Consider the following 16,330-nt stretch of genomic DNA (forward strand, 5'->3'; position numbering starts at 1 on the left):
ACTACCTTTCCCCCATGTGTGAATCAATAACGTTTTATCTTCTCTTATCTTATAGCGGAAATTCTACATTAAATGTTTGTTGTTGAATTAATTGTAAGACTCAACTGTAAACCACACAGACATAAAAAAGCACTGATATCATGACTGTCTATGTGTGCGTTGATGATGTCATCCCCCCGCCGCGCATGCGCGTTGAGAAAGAACCAGTTTCTTGGGTCAATATGTAGCAACAGCCCCGCTTGTTTGAGAGCGAGCTCCCGAATCTCAACTCTGACATCCAGCGAACGTGTCCTCTCCCCGCGGGAGGACTACACACATGTGTGTCTCCTCTTCGTCTGCTACACCGAGACGGACTCACGCTGTGCGGAGGATTGCCTCGCCGCCGTCGGTCAGCTGTGTTGTGGATACGATCCGGAGGTAGGTCGCTGTCTGTCCGCCGACAGGTGTCGTGCCGGGGAGTGATCGTCTGCCAAAAAGGGATGGGGGGGTGGGGGGGGGACCTGTTAAACGTGTGTCTCCCTGTCTACCTGAGTCTACATGTGGATCCGGCTCATACAGATACACAGAGGTTTTATTTATTTACGTGGCAGGTGTACCAGCCGGATATGCCCAGCTGTTATAAAAATATAATTATATAATTTCATACTGCGTAATAACAGCGTTAGTGTTTTGATCCATCAGTCGAATTGAATTGAATGGGGGGGGTGCTGGGAGGTGGGCCTGGCTCGGTAGGCCATCGGTTAGACCCGCCTAGCTAACGTTAGCTCGCCGTGTAGCTCCGGCGCTATCTCTCTCTGCCTGGTTGCTTTCCAACCGGCGTCACGCTGGGCCAACGCATCCGGTTGTTTCAGCACGTCGTGTACTGCTGGCCACCCAGACTGTGGCAGCGGCAGCTCGTCGAGGCACTTCCGGGGGCCACAGGAACTGCCACTGACTCGCTAAGGCAGGCGCCGGGATTTGAGGCAGTTGCCACTGCTGACAACCTGTTTGGAGCAACTAGCGCTGAAACTTTACTTCTTTGTCTGAAATGATGATGGCGAGAAGCTGTTATTAATGTAGCATGAGCCACTTAACGTTCATGCCTTGTGAACTTCAAAGTTTATTAAAAATATTAAAGTCACTTTAACCCAGTCCTTTCCTATCTTTGACACATGTAAAACCTGCTGTTTGTCTGTTGTTGCAGCTCTGTAGCCCCTTTTAGGGTTCCATTAATAACATTTACCATCACTGACACAATATGTCATAACAATAGACAATGCTATAACTTAATGCTTTAATTTACTTATTATGATCTGCGTTTGCGCTAATTACTCAAACATAAAAAAGGCGATTATTTACACATTTTGAATGTCTATCTGCCATCAAAAGTGAAAGTAGTAACAAAGGCCACTGCCTCCAAACAGTGTGGTAACATAGGCAACTGCCTCCAAATAGTGTGGTAATATAGGCAACTGCCTCCAAATAGTGTGGTAACATAGGCCACTGCCTCCAAATAGTGTGGTAACATAGGCAACTGCCTCCAAACAGTGTAGTAATATAGGCAACTGCCTCCAAACAGTGTGGTAACATAGGCAACTGCCTCCAAATAGTGTGGTAACAAAGGCAACTGCCTATAAACAGTGGGGTAACCAAGGCAACTGCCTCCAAACAGTGTGGTAACCAAGGCAACTGCTTCCAAATAGTATTGTAACAAAGGCAACTGCCTCCAAACAGTGTGGTAACAAAGACGACTGCCTCCAAACAGTGTGGTAACAAAGGTGTCTGCCTCCAAACAGTGTGGTAACAAAGGCAAGTGCCTCAAAACAGTGTGGTAACAAAGGCGTCTGCCCAGTGTGGTAACAAAGGCGTCTGCCTCCAAACAGTGTGGTAACAAAGGCGTCTGCCTCCAAACAGTGTGGCAACAAAAGCGTCTGCCTCCAAACAATTTGGTAACAAAGGCAACTGCCTCCAAACAGTGTGGTAAAAAAAGCAGCTGCCTCCAAACAGTGTGGTAACAAAGGCAAGCTGCCTCCAAACAGTGTGGCAACAAAAGCGTCTGCCTCCAAACAATTTGGTAACAAAGGCAACTGCCTCCAAACAGTGTGGTAACAAAGGCAACTGCCTCCAAACAGTGTGGTAACAAAAGTGTCTGCCTCCAAACAGTGTGGTAACAAAAGCAGCTGCCTTTACATATTCGTGGCAGTTTTTATTGACACCGGAAGTTCCTCTCCGAGCTGCCGCTGCCACGGTTTGATCTTGCCCCCACTGACTCAATCAGGGGCGGAAGCTGGGACGTGACACGGTATACACGTCAATACACCACAAACGCTCAATTTAACTTTGGTAAAAACGCGTTAAACGTGATAACACACCGTGAAATAAACGCACCTCGGATTTCTAAACACGGCCGGGGGATGTGGTTCTGAAAAACGTGACGTGGGAATCATTCATGGCCGGTTGAGGATTAGCTAACGACAGCTAGCTAACTCGCTGTGTGTGCTAGCTGTGGCCGCTAGCAGGCTAACAAAGAGCCCTTGCTCCTCCTCGCTTTGTATGCTCCATGTTGCCGTATTAGCTGGTCCCGGTGTCCCGTAGGAGACGGTGAGGAATCGGGTGCTTTCGGGGAGAGGTGTGTGTGTGCTCGGATTAAAATGTGAAGCTAACGAATACTCGCTGTGTGTCTGTTTTTGTGTATCGACATGTTCTGGCCGCTAACGTCGCCTCGGATTGGCTTTGACATTGTGGTTTTTTGCCTGCGCTGGAAATGGCTGCATCCGTGTCAGGGTATCGATGTGTAATAAGTAATAAGGTTGTCATTGCAGGCCTGGTAACGATCCTGGCTTTTTTACACGTGTCTTCTGCTGCTTCATCTGAAACGCTGCGGTGGAGCTTGTGCTGCTTTAGCTCGGAATGTACAGAAGCTGTTCAGATAGTGGGCTTAATCTCAGTTAATCGTGTTCATTAACTTAATAAGTGTGTCTGTGTGTGTGATGTTGTCCTTGTGCTACAGACTGGGAACAGATCGGCTGTCATCTGTGCTCGGTTAGTTATTTCTGCGCTTGAACAAACGTGGGGCTGCGAGGGGTTACTGTGTCAGAGATAGATGCATTTAGGATTGGTCCCATTACTTCCTTCGGTGCTTACTGTTAACACTTGATAGAGATATAACATGCAATGCTTGCTAATCAATTTAATGGTTTTTTTGTATTGATTCGGGCTCAGCTGGGAACTACTGTCCAGTGTGTAATGTGATTAAAGTTGAAGACCTGCAGTGGAGTCATGACGGGAAACATGTGCCCTCACTGTGCATGACATGTCCTTCGGCAAGGCAGCAAATCTTATCAGAGAGGGAGTGTGTGTCACTAGATGTTGCTTCAGTGCAGCAAACGATTCATGCAGACAAGCAGTAGACTTGAGTATTCTCTGTGGCACTGGTTATATGGTTTGTGTCAGCTGTGCTTACGTGTAAAGCGGTGTTATTGAATATGATGTTTACTGTAAATTCTGCTTGCGAACACTTAGGCTGGTCTCTTACTGATCTTGTTGACATATGACATAAGGCTGGTTACTTCACGAAACACGTCACTGAACTTGTGTTTTCTCTCTATTCTCTTGCAGTGAAAACTCGACTGGAATATATCTGGAGAGTCCCGACATTCTGCCTTTGCCTGCAGTAGGACCTGTTGTCCCAGTCGTAGGTTGTGCATTCGTTCCTCACCAGTGATCCCCTATGCTTGAGAGAACCTGGAGCCTGAGTCTGACAGGATGGATGGTGTGGACCTAAAGAGACTCGCAAATCAACATCAGCCCTCTGTCTCTCGCTACGGTGTTCAATCCTTGTCTATCTACGAGAGAACACCTCCAATTCTACACCTCCAGTCTGTGTACTATATGTATAAAGACTGATCAGTGAAAAGACAGAAAGAGATAGAAGTTGGAAGACTTTGTATCTTGTTTCTTTTTAAAGCAGAGATACATATTGAGTATACAAGACTATATCACGGACATGGAAATATCCTTGTTTTAATTCTACTGTAGTTGTACCCCCTTACTCTTGGTGTGGGTGGTGGGATGTCGAAAAAGCCAGATGACAAAATGGTGAAGTTCCTGGCCCCCCCCCAGAAGAGCGGAGAAGGTCCCAGTTCTGATTCGATGATGAGTGATAGCCGCCAACCGACAGAAGTGAGACGGCGGCATCACACCATGGAGCGTGACCGATGTAACCCTGAGCACCGTTTCTTGCGTCGGAGTGTCATCAGTGATTCCAATGCTACAGCACTGGCCCTCCCTTTACCCAGCAAGATCCCCATCCCTGCTCCCCAACGGGTTCATCTACGTGACTCCGTCCCTCAGCGGCAGCAGGCTGCTGCTGCTTATTTGCCCCGGACTGAAACAACCTTAGCTCAAAATGAAACGTCTGCCGATAGTGACAGAGGAGTAGTGGAAGGAAAAGACATAGAAATAGCTAAGGTGGAAGTAGTGCCTTTGGAACAGGAGCCTGCCAATGTACAAGATGTCTGTGAAGTAGAGGTGGTGGTAGTGTCCCACTCCGTACCATGCTTGGAAAGAGATTTGCCAAGTCAAACCGAAACTGAAGGCACCACTGAAGTGAAGTTGCAACCTGGGGAAGAGGAGGAAGAAGGAGATAAGGACTCTGCTAAGAAACGGGCAGTGGCAGAGCAGATAAAAGCTGAGAAAAAAGTGCAGGATGACATCGAAGAGTCAGAGTCGCTGGCAGTGGGAACATCACCAGATGGGCGTTTCCTAAAGTTTGACATTGAACTTGGTCGGGGGTCCTTCAAGACCGTCTACAAGGCCTTGGACACTGAGACCACAGTGGAGGTGGCTTGGTGTGAGCTTCAGGTATGAGATTGGGATAACTACAGTTCTTACTATTGACCTTCACTTATTTCCATCACTTTCATTTCAGGGGTTTTTTCACTCTAATTCTGTGCATGCATCTACACATTAACAGCTATGAGGACATCAGTTACTCATGTTCTTTGGTTGAGCCACTTTTGGTGTTGCAGTCTCCTGCAAGTGTCCATGTTCAGGCCTGCTTGAACATGATGGAGTGAAGCTAATGCAATTTTCTTCCACAATGTTACCTGAGATATAGCCTCTGTCATTTCCCTTCTGAGTCAGCAAAACCTTGCAAATTTCAGTTTTTGGGCACAACTCAGTCTACAGCGGTCGCAAGGACTGCACATAAAGTAAAACCTTTTTATTTTGCCATAAAGATGCACTATCAAGGCTTGTATAATAAATGTTTATAACTACGACCAATGAATAACCAACACTTGAGATACAGGACAATAGCCTTGAATAGATATCAAGGTAGATTTTTTTTAATTGCACTTGTAGTTTGCAGAATTGAGTAATAATGATAATGATTTCCTGTATTCAGTTACCACAGTAGCAAATTACTTTAAAGGCCCCTTTGAAATGAATTATTATAACTTTCCTCCACACATGCAGAATTATCTTAGCAGTACATTAGGCTGTACCTGCAAATTCTTGTCTGAAGAAAGGGGAGATTCATTATTTAGGCTAGGATGGAAATCTATCCAAACTGCTGAAAGAAGTCGGTAAAACTTAAAAATGTCATTCTAATGATTATAGTTTGCAAATATTCCAGGAACTGTTGTAGAAAGTGTATTCGGTTATGTTTTATTCCTCTTTGTAAACACGTCTCTATTGAACCACGTATATTTATATCTTAGGTTTTTTTCCTAAAAATTGCTTGTCTAAAATTTTTGCAGATGTATTGGCTGTTCTGCCAAAGCAGCTCCAGCTACATGGCCCATAGCAAAGTTTGACCTCATTCGCCAGATGAATGTTTGCTTTTACTGTCACGCTTTCCCCCTGTCATGAGAGGCACAGGCCTCACACAGCAGCACATACAGCCCCGGCTCATGCACACTGGTTTCAGAACAATGTGAAGATTGAAGGCACGTGCCCCTCCCCCCTCACACAGAGCGGCTCATGCGCATGCGCAGTTTGTTTCTGCTCCGACCGCTTGTCTGAATGTAAAATGGGTCACATTCCTGATAGAGGAATCTCCTGTGTGAAGCGCAGCCGGCTGGTCTGCCTGCCAAGGCCTGTTTCTTGGGTCAACCCCCCAGCCTTCTATTTTTTCTTTAATCTTTTTGTTTCAAATTCGTACTACCAAGATTAGTTAAAATTACACTGTAATTCGTTTTTCTTGTCTAATCGTAACAATCTTTTTTTTTTCTCTCTCTTTCTTTCTCTTTGATCTAAAAACAACTTATCGGCCAACTGCTGTAGCACACATGTGAAATTTGATATTCTGTTCCTTAACCACAGTGATTGCTCCAATTTATCTTCGTCGTTAATACATTGATTTCCTCTATGGCAAAGTGATATTTATATGAGAGGTTCAGATTAGTGTTAGGGCTACAGCTAAGGATAAAAGACTTAAGTGATTCATAAGTTATTGTTTCTTGAGTCAATGATTTATTAATTAACTTGAGATAGGGGCTTGAATCAGTATGTGAGCAGACAGAAAACAATCTTTGTGATATCCTGTGACATTGTCTGGACCAGTTTGAAAAGGCAAGCGGAAATCAAATTGTCCTCATCCATCTGTTTGTTCACTCGGTTCGTAGAAAATGATCCCCCCCTCACTGCAGAATTCAGCTGGATCTTTCTCAGGTTCTACTTGTATTTAGGGTCCGATCCAGTGGAAAGGGGAGATTTACTGCAACTCTTAGAATGGAATGAGAACCAGCTTTGTTTAAGGCTTGTGGTCTGTTCAGAAATATGAACTTGTAACCTGACACTCTCGTTCCCCTTCGTTCCTCTTGTCAACTCAAGAGCTTCACTTCTACAAATGGTTCAACTACACACACAGTGGCTGAAATCCCCTAACATGTGCTCCTTAAAGCTGTCCCATGATCTCTCAACTGTTGTTACATTCCACATACATCCTGAGGGCACATTTCCAGAACATTATGTTTTTTACATACATCAATTACATACAGTATCTATTTGTGTTTTCTCCCTCAACTCTCAATTGTTCAGTGCCTCTTCAAACAAGCATTCAACTAGAACCATTTCTTCTTGGCTGCTTTTTGACAGCAATAAAAGTATTTTTGAATATTTTCATAAAAATGCAAATATTTTTCTACAAAGAAAATATATTCGGAGAGAGTTTGTAAGATTGCACCAATTCAGAAAGGAGCGAGGGCTCATTCTGTTATACACTTATTGCTTTGATTCCCTTTGATGCTAGATTCAGCTAGTAATCGGCCTTGTACCTTGTTTGTTCATTGGGAACTTGGTGTCAGCAAAAGCAGGACTCTACGCTTGAATGCTAATAAAACCTTTCCAGCAAGTTTTCCCTTCTTAAATCTTCCTCAAACATCGCAAAAAATGTCCAGGCCAACACTGGCAGTCCTGTCAAGGCATAATGCAGTTTTGCTGCAGATCCTGGTTGTTGCTGGTGTTAAGTTTTACGTGTAGGTGATCAAGCAAATGGGTTTTTTCTTTCCTTTTTAATTTATCACATTTATTTTTGGGACAAAGGACCATGTAGGAAAGGACTTTGCATAAACACATATCTGTTATACCTTATGTCACAACAAGGTCTTAAGTAGTTAGAGCTATTTCACTCTGAAACCGGAGAATTCCACTGATGGACGATCCAGTCCACTTTCCCTCAAGCTATGTTGCAACCACGGCTCAAAACCTTAGAATGTTAAGTTAAAAGGAAATGGCCCTGGTTTAGTGTGAGGGACCATCTGTCCACAGTCTTCTAAGAATTTCTAGGCGTCCACCCTTTTTCACCCACCCATGAACCCAGCCATTTGTTTCGGATCTCACATTGCAGGGATGTCTGCTCAATAAGTAGGTCACCACGGAGAGGAAGTTGAGGAATACATTAATGCGCTTCCCTTTTCTTACTCACTCATCCATCTTCGACCATGTAATCTTCCACTTATCTACACGTCCCTTCCAGGTATCCTTTGGACGTTCTAGGAGCTGCCTGTCCATCTGGCTGATGGTATCCGCTGAGATTGACATGCTATATTTAAATAGTGGAACAGTGACTCATCTGTAATTATTCCTTATGAATTTTAGTTGTTTATTTCTGAGCTGGACTTAAAAAAAATTGCAACAAATATCCTATTTAGTGCACACTGGTGCAGGTTGTTTTCAGTTGGAGAAGCCTTGCCTATGAAAAAAATGTTAAGCCGATGATTCACACAAATAAACAAAGTCGTACTCAGCAAAACGTGATTTAGTGGCTGTCATCAACAATGAGAATACTTTGACGATTCATGGTGTGTGGCTCGACTTAATTAAGATCGGATGATGAGTCATACAGGCTGATGTGAAATAGCTTGGATCCATTCTCTTGTCTTTTGCTGACAGTCACAGTGATCTCCGACCTCATTGCCATGTGTCAGAGTTTCTCTGTAAACCCAAACATTTATTTCCAAAGACCTCAGATCTCAAACAGTGTCTCCCAAAGGGCTGCATGGAGCCCTCAGTGTCAACCTCAGAGCCGGGACCTGACAGAGCCAGCCTTTGGCATGATCACGTGCCTTTTTCACTCACTCTATTTTTAGTATTGTTTGGTTATTTATGATGGCCATTGCCTAGAAACAGTATTTTCTGCTCCACCTTGGTCAAACTGTAGTTGACTGGCTTTAGGTGTGTTTCACATTGGCTGGGAACCCCTTAGGTCATAATATGTCCAGATAGTATTGGGGCTCAATGATTATTGTTAAAATAATATAATGATAGGTATAGAAGTATGTTTCTGATGGCAGGGTAGAATCCTGAAATATGGAATTGTTTTTCAGTGTAATTAAGTTGTGTTCCACTGTTGTGCTTTATTGTAGAGGAAATTAAAGTTTGAGTTATAATTGAAATGAATTCATTTGGATGATATTGTCACTGTCATAGTCAGACTGTCTAAAAACATAATTTGGTCTAAGCAAACAGAAATGAAGCAATTGTGTTTTTGCATATAGAGCAGTGAAGTATGATCAGATCATAAGTGATCACTTGAGAGACATGTGGACACACATCCTTCTGTCAGGTGTAAAGTGATGAACTTTGAGCGTTCCACTTGTGATCAGATCCCTTGTGACACATGGTGATTAATACCACGTCTGACTAGCCTCATTCACTCTTTAATCTTCCTCCCAGAGCAGCAAGTGATTTCACACTAAGGTTTGCTTACTGGTAGCTGATGGGCGAGGCAATCTTGTTTAAACCTGAGAGCAATGTATTGCAAAAGTATGTGTGTCATCATTTAAAATGGATAAAGTGTTTTGTAGACTACATAATTTGTTTACATTCATATTTCTTAGTCAAAGAAAAAGCCTGTGTGGTGGTGGTGGTGATTTTTGCCCTCTGTAACAGAATGACCCCGGTCATCCTCTGGGTGACTCATACCCAGATGATGACATTTTTTGACAAACACGCAGTTAACCAATCAGAAAAGAGCATTTTGAGCAAAACACATCATTCCACACTGAGGCTGAAAAGAGGCACAGCACGGATCCTACTCTCTCAACCGTACACTGGGTTTATATCATATCTTCTATGCGAATTGGGTTTGTGCTTTGACCTTGGTTGCTATGGCAACTGCCATTGGGGAATGGGCCAGCTGGATCCTTCCAGTGTCTTAACAGATATCCTTGATACAGAGAGTGAACAATTTTTTTGGGGGCCAAGTTGGAAGTGATCTGTGGAAACACTGTGTAACATTACCCCAACAACTAAAAAAGAAAAAAAATACTTAAGTCATATAAAGCTGCTCTGGTTTAACTGCAGCTGCTGTTGCCTCTCCCTCAAAGGGGCGTGCAGAGTATGACCACACTACTGTCTGTAGAAAAATATAGACACGGCCTGATTTTTGGTTTTGCTAATGGTGATCATCATGGTGTGGTTTCGAGCATCCCACTATCTGTATTACGTCAATTATGGGAGATTCTAACAGGAAGAGGGATAACCAAGCCACAGCCAACTCGGCTGATGGGTTGACTCACCATTCAGTCAAGAAAATCTGCACAAAACATTACTTTTGCTATTTCACTTAAGTAAATAGCTTATAGTGACGACACACAGTAATTTGTCAAAACTCAGCGTAAACAGGGACATAAGATATTGTTAAATATCCTATGAATGTCACAGATCTGGATAGATAACCTTGGCCTCACTGCTTAGGGCCCGTGGATGAGATAGAAACTGTGACCAGTGACAGTAAGCAGCTCACATGGTTCAGAGCTTTCAAGTCCTTCAAGTTACAGTTGATAGGGGGTGTGATGTATATCTCATGATTTAAAGATTGTAAATTCCTTGAGAGATTTTACTGGTCTGGGGCCTCTATACAATACTCCACAGGCCCTACATTATTTTAAGGAGTGATGGCCCCACACTAAATAATGCATACATATCTTGTTTTTTGTGTTGGTCCCTTCAGCACAAACTAAATACTATTATCTTACAGAATGTCATCATCCGTAAGCCATATAAAGAAATGGACAACAGTCTAGAGTTATCCTGTGATCTTTGACAAGTACAATCTGCTTCTTGTCTCTATACAGAAAAACTTTGAAGCCGTCTGTTAAGTAGAGATTCTGAAATGTGCTTTAAGTCACAGCAGTGTGTTAGCATGTGACTTCACAAATCACTTCAAATTCCTCAGTTTTTTATGCAGAGGTTAAGGTAGATGTGCGTTAAGCAAGTGAATTATAATATATCTTACAGGTAATGCAGTTCTTACTGGTTTTCTCTTGTAAAGGGAAGTATTGGCAGTGATTGTATGTGGAAATGCTTTCATTGATACAGCAGTTCAGCGTGTGTGGGGGTTGTGGTGCTACACACCCAAGGCCTGGAACTCTGTGACTGCTGCTGTGCATATTCTGCATGACTTTTTCACATGGTGCAGAGAAAGACAAATGGGAGCCACTGCCCCACTAGATAAATACTCTAGAAAATAGGTCAGTCGATCCAAGTCCATGGAGCCTCCACTACTTTTCTATCTTCTCTAAACCTCTGGTTTCTTTACATTTCTTCAGTGTCTAGTGTCATCTCCTCTGCTCCTAATTTTGTGTTTCCTGCCCTGTCGCAGACAAGACAAATATTCACCCTCTAACCTTCAGAATGCCTCAAGCAACGGCCACAGCACTCTCAAATATGTTTTTCGATGCGTGTTGTCACTCACTGGAAAGTTTCCAGTCTGGCGTTGACACACACACAAAGTCAAACATGCATTCTCCACAGGGCTCCAATGGGCTGTATTTCCTGGACAGCCTGGACTTTTGCCAGGCCTCTGGGGTTTTCAAGGAAACTTTTTAGCTGCAGGGTTTCACACCCTAACACTAACTCGCGCACGCGGCGTATACAGGCCATACCAGGAATTGCTCAGGAAACATGAGACTGTGGCTTTACACATTCCAGATTTTGTTAAGACGCCAAACCTACAAAAGGCATTTCTGCCTTATCCATCTTTATTTTCCAGTCATTTTATGGAATGTTAAATCCATCAGGGCATATTGCTATCAGGGTTATATACATTTCCCCACAACTAATTGACAAACCTGTAAGCTGCCACACATTTGTCGACTCGTATCATCCTTATCTTTATTCAGAATATAAGACCAGTTGAGCACAACATTTGCTTCATACCAGATGCATATGTAACTATCATTAACATCAATGTGGCTAAAGTGAACAATGCTAAACAGTCTTATTCACCAGAACGAACCAAACAAGAACGCTCCTAATAAATAATCAATTTACATCAGCAGGTGTTTCCAGATGTTTACACATGACATAATATTATGTCTATTTATAATGTCCTCTAGTTATGGTGATTTATAATTTATTTCCCTCATATTGCTTAAACCTACTTTAGAGTAGAGTGTGTGTCTGTTTCTTTATTTGTTTATTTTTGACATAGTCTGCACTGTACCGATATTTTTTTAATACTGTGGCTCTTATCTTGTTTTGGTTTTCCTCCAATCTGGGACAAAGCTAGACACGCTCCTTTTGTTACATTGTCGTCTGCCAGAGAAAACAGGGACACATCCCTGTGTCTCTGGACTGTATGTGCTTGAGTCAGAGTATATGAGCAAGTGCTGAAAGAAAACTATTTGTTCTAATACCTTTTTTATTAACCTTTCAAATACATTTCAACCCTTTAACCTGGAATGTCTAGATGACTCACATATGATCCATGATTGCATTCAGATGCTGCATAGGAAAAACATTCTTTCATGGCCATTATTACTGACAATCTTTATCATTTCAGATATTTGTACCTCATCTTTTCATAACTCTTAATAAACCCATACACATCTGTAAAAAGCATAGCCCTCTGAGTTGTGATACATTTTCAAACGTCTCCTATTCTCCTTTTTGCCCCCTGCAGGATCGTAAGCTGTCGAAGACAGAGCGGCAGCGCTTTAAGGAGGAAGCGGGCATGTTGAAGGGACTGCAGCATCCCAACATTGTCCGTTTTTACGACTCGTGGGAGGGACCCTCCAAAGGCAGGAAGTGTATTGTTCTGGTCACGGAACTCATGACATCTGGCACACTCAAAACGTGAGTCTCCAACTGGGCTGAAATAAACCACAAATCAGGACTCGTATCATTTTGATAAAACAGCATCCAGATTATTGATGAGGATTTTTTTTCTTATCTCAGGTTTTAGATTTAACAAAGTAATACTGTAATGAAACTAAAATATAGTAATAATTGAATGATAATTTAAAACAATGCTTTTATTTTGAAGTCTCCAGGAAAAACTAGCCTAATTTGTTCTGTGTTACATTTGATACTTTGGGGAAATGCAGCAGAGAATGTTAGAAAATTATGATCCATTTTCTTGCAGATATCTGAAGCGTTTCAAAGTGATGAAAATTAAAGTGCTGCGGAGCTGGTGTAGACAAATCCTCAAGGGTCTGCACTTCCTCCATACTCGGACTCCCCCGATCATCCACAGGGACCTTAAGTGTGACAACATTTTCATCACAGGCCCAACAGGGTCTGTCAAGATTGGAGACCTGGGCCTGGCCACACTCAAGCGTTCATCCTTTGCCAAGAGTGTTATAGGTACGACCCCAAAGTCATTTTTATCTCCTTGTCTTTATCCTGCTTTGGGACAGCACCTGTTCTGAGGTCATGATGTTCTGTTTGTATTGACAATGATGGTGTTGTAAAGAATATGTTTTCCTTCGTCTTGTTTTTCTGACGATGTGGTTCAAAAACAGACCACAGCGTTTCAGCTGTCTCTCAAACCACAGCTCAAATGGAGGCCAAATAATGTGGTAATCTTAGGCAGATAACCACAAGGCTTTCGCTCTTTGCATTCCAACAAGTTTGGTCACTGTACAGAGTATTTCTGTTCCATGTTTCTCCAAAAAAAAAAAGAGAGTTTCTTTTCCAGGCAACTACTGAATGTAAGTAGAGCCAAACATTTCTCATTCTGTTAAATATTAATACCAGTATTATAATGGTTGTCATGCCTTCTTGCAGGCTAACCTGGCCATGGCTGAAGGTATGGCCATTGCTTCTGTTGTAGACTGGTCTTTGTTCTGTGGTTTGGAAATATGTGGTCTGTTTGCCGGTTACACTGATAATGTTTAACGTCTCTTCCTATGGATTTGCCTCAACAGGTTTTTTGCCTCTAGCGTTTGTCTCTTACTGTCTTTTAAAATATTGCAGGACTGCAGAATGTTTTTGCTCCTTCTTTGTGTCCAGGGAGCTCTCTACATTTTCTCTCTGTCAGCCTCTTGCCTTTTTTTCCTTTATATTTTTATTTAATTTTTTTTACCTTCACATTCTAGGGGTATGTTTTTTAAAATGTAGGCTCTAGCTTCAGCTGTGCCCCATTCTGCTGTTTGGAATGAATAGGGTACTGCTGGTCATTGAGTAAGTATGAACTTAAATGGGCCTGGTAAGTCTGACAGTGTGCTGTAACATACATCAATATCAAAAACAAGTACAAGTACAATCAAATAATCAGTTTCTCTGTGTAAGACCTGAGATCTAATGTAAGATAATGAATTGATAGAACAAGACTGATACGCATGAACACACTGCTCAACACAGTCACTAGCTATGGAACCTGCTTCTCTCAGCCTTGGCCGTAACGTTTGCTCCTTCAGGTCAGGAAGAGACGGTAAGTCAGACTACCAAAGGTAAGTGTAAGATAAGAGGCAATGTTCATGTGGTTGTAAGGTAAGGTCTTGACAAAAGTTGTTTCCATAGCTGGTCATATTTTCATACCCAGATCATTGGCATCCTTTTGAAATTCCACTATATATTGGCCTGGATGTAAAATGCCAAATTTTAAATCTTTGAATGTAAAGAACATTCATTTTGGCTAGCGAGTGTGTTCTGCATATCGGTAACCTCAGTCACATTATGTCGCACCATGTTAAGGTCTTACACAGACAAACACGTGCCTTCTTCTCTACAGTCTAACTGAGCCCAGCTTCTCCCTCCTTTTTTGTTTTCTGTCTCTTTTTTTGCTTTCCTTCCCCTTTTTCTTTTTTTCTCTCTCTCTCTCTCTCTCTTCCAACTTTCACCTCACAGGTTCTACCCCCGATGTCATCAGGCTGGTCACTCTTCTCAACCTCCTCTTCCTCAACCCCTCACGGGTTAGAGGAGCAGAGGGTCAATGGGTTGTGAGAACCCCACTCAATCAGTAAGGGAGTACGCGAGTTCTGAATAGTTGTTCTGATTTAAGGTACCCCTGAGTTCATGGCGCCTGAGATGTATGAGGAGAAGTACGACGAGTCAGTGGATGTGTATGCCTTTGGAATGTGCATGCTGGAGATGGCCACCTCAGAGTACCCTTACTCAGAGTGCCAGAATGCTGCACAGATCTACCGCAGAGTTACCAGCGTAAGTCCTCTTTTCAACCATCCATGTCACCCCTATGCCCCTGCCTTCACCTCTTCCTATGTGCCAAGAAGGCTAGTGTCCCATTCTGGGATAATTTTATATTCCGGCTCTCACTTCTTTACGCAGCTCATATTACATTTCTGTCCTCTAGTCTTGTATTTCAGCTCTTAACTTGATTGTATCACTGTATCTCCTATATCATGTCCCCTTGCCCTTATTGAGTGACCTTCAAATTTAGAAAAACTTCAATAGAAAACATTTTATTATCACAACAGGCCTCTCAGTTCACCTCATATTGTTTTAGTTTTTTTCTTCCTCTGCGGTGTGGTGTATGTTGGTTAATCATGTAGATAAGAGGTGTGGATGATTGAACAAGTACAGCCCTGCTGTTTCTCTAAGGCCTAATGGTTCAGTCTTGTCATCATTGCAGAAGGGGCAGTAACTGTCATAGGAAAGCAACATATTTTCAGTGTTGTTCATACAGGTTACCTTTGAAATGCATGGTTCACTGATATGAATCATACATATGATTCAGACAGTTATGAGTCTCATAGATAAAAAAAAGTTGAACCTGTTCCCAGGCTGTTATCTAGAAAGTATGTCAGTTTATCATTAACTGCTTAAGCACATATACTGAAGTCTTTGCCACGTGATTCAAAAGTGCATTTTCATTCCCCCCAGAGCAGAGTAGTTATTTTGTTCTTTAATGAGCCGCTAGCAGCCCACACTGTAGCGCACTAGACACACCTGCCTCAGTTTAGAAGCAAACTGCTATTGTGTTCTAGAGCCTACATATAGTTAGGGAGACATCCTCTGTTTTTACAGTAGTACTCCTTGGGGATATAGGTTGTACTTCCTATTTTCTTATTTCAGCGCAGCTGTGCAGGTCTCATCCATTCATCATCGTCCTTTTTCCTGTAGAAACAGGCAGTTTCCTGTTGCTTATTGCCTCAATTCATCATCTCTCATCAGCTGTCCTCCACCGACTCATGCCCTACTTTTCCCATCGCTTGACATTTCACAATCTCTAAATGCCGGCAGACAAAATGCATAATATCCCTTTAACATTATTTGAATGGAGATTGTTTCTTTGCAGCAACCCTCTCCAATTCATTCAGCAAAATAAATTTCAAAACTAATTTAAAGGATAAAGTTAGTTTAAGGTAGTCATTATTTCAGATATTAACTATTTTTGTTATCCTAATGTTGAGTCTGAACTAAAAACGACAGCAAGATATGGGATTATATCCAACATTAAAAAAAGGTCAAGTCAGAATGAAAGCTATTCTCATTCTGGGTTCTGTGTTTCCAATAGGGGGTGAAACCGGCTAGCTTCGACAAGGTGGCCATTCCCGAAGTGAAGGAGATCATCGAGGGATGTATTCGCCAGAACAAGGATGAGAGGTCTTTAACTCAACAAGACAACATTTTACTATTTGAGCACCGTCAAGGTCTCCAG

At 42.4% G+C, this 16,330-nt stretch overlaps 1 protein-coding gene across 4 annotated transcripts in view; it reads left to right on the plus strand.

The window, feature by feature from the left end:
• The first annotated feature begins 220 nt into the window (after nucleotides 1–220).
• The window catches only part of LOC133009620 (serine/threonine-protein kinase WNK1-like), a 28,520-nt gene continuing 12,410 nt past the window's right edge, over nucleotides 221–16,330 (plus strand). For 2 of the 4 annotated variants that reach the window (XM_061077147.1, XM_061077150.1), the window contains exons 1-6: nucleotides 221–417; nucleotides 3,598–4,842; nucleotides 12,392–12,564; nucleotides 12,854–13,074; nucleotides 14,714–14,871; nucleotides 16,187–16,275. In XM_061077147.1, the coding sequence (XP_060933130.1) occupies nucleotides 4,051–4,842; nucleotides 12,392–12,564; nucleotides 12,854–13,074; nucleotides 14,714–14,871; nucleotides 16,187–16,275 (1,433 nt within the window). In that variant the 5' untranslated portion in view covers nucleotides 221–417; nucleotides 3,598–4,050. Of the gene's footprint in view, nucleotides 418–2,264; nucleotides 2,282–2,502; nucleotides 2,581–3,597; nucleotides 4,843–12,391; nucleotides 12,565–12,853; nucleotides 13,075–14,713; nucleotides 14,872–16,186; nucleotides 16,276–16,330 lie in introns of those variants that run through there. The other 2 variants (XM_061077149.1, XM_061077148.1) reach the window with 2 other exon arrangements.

The sequence above is a fragment of the Limanda limanda genome, chromosome 8, assembly GCF_963576545.1.
Source record: "Limanda limanda chromosome 8, fLimLim1.1, whole genome shotgun sequence".
In the NCBI taxonomy this organism is placed as follows: Eukaryota; Metazoa; Chordata; class Actinopteri; order Pleuronectiformes; family Pleuronectidae; genus Limanda; species Limanda limanda.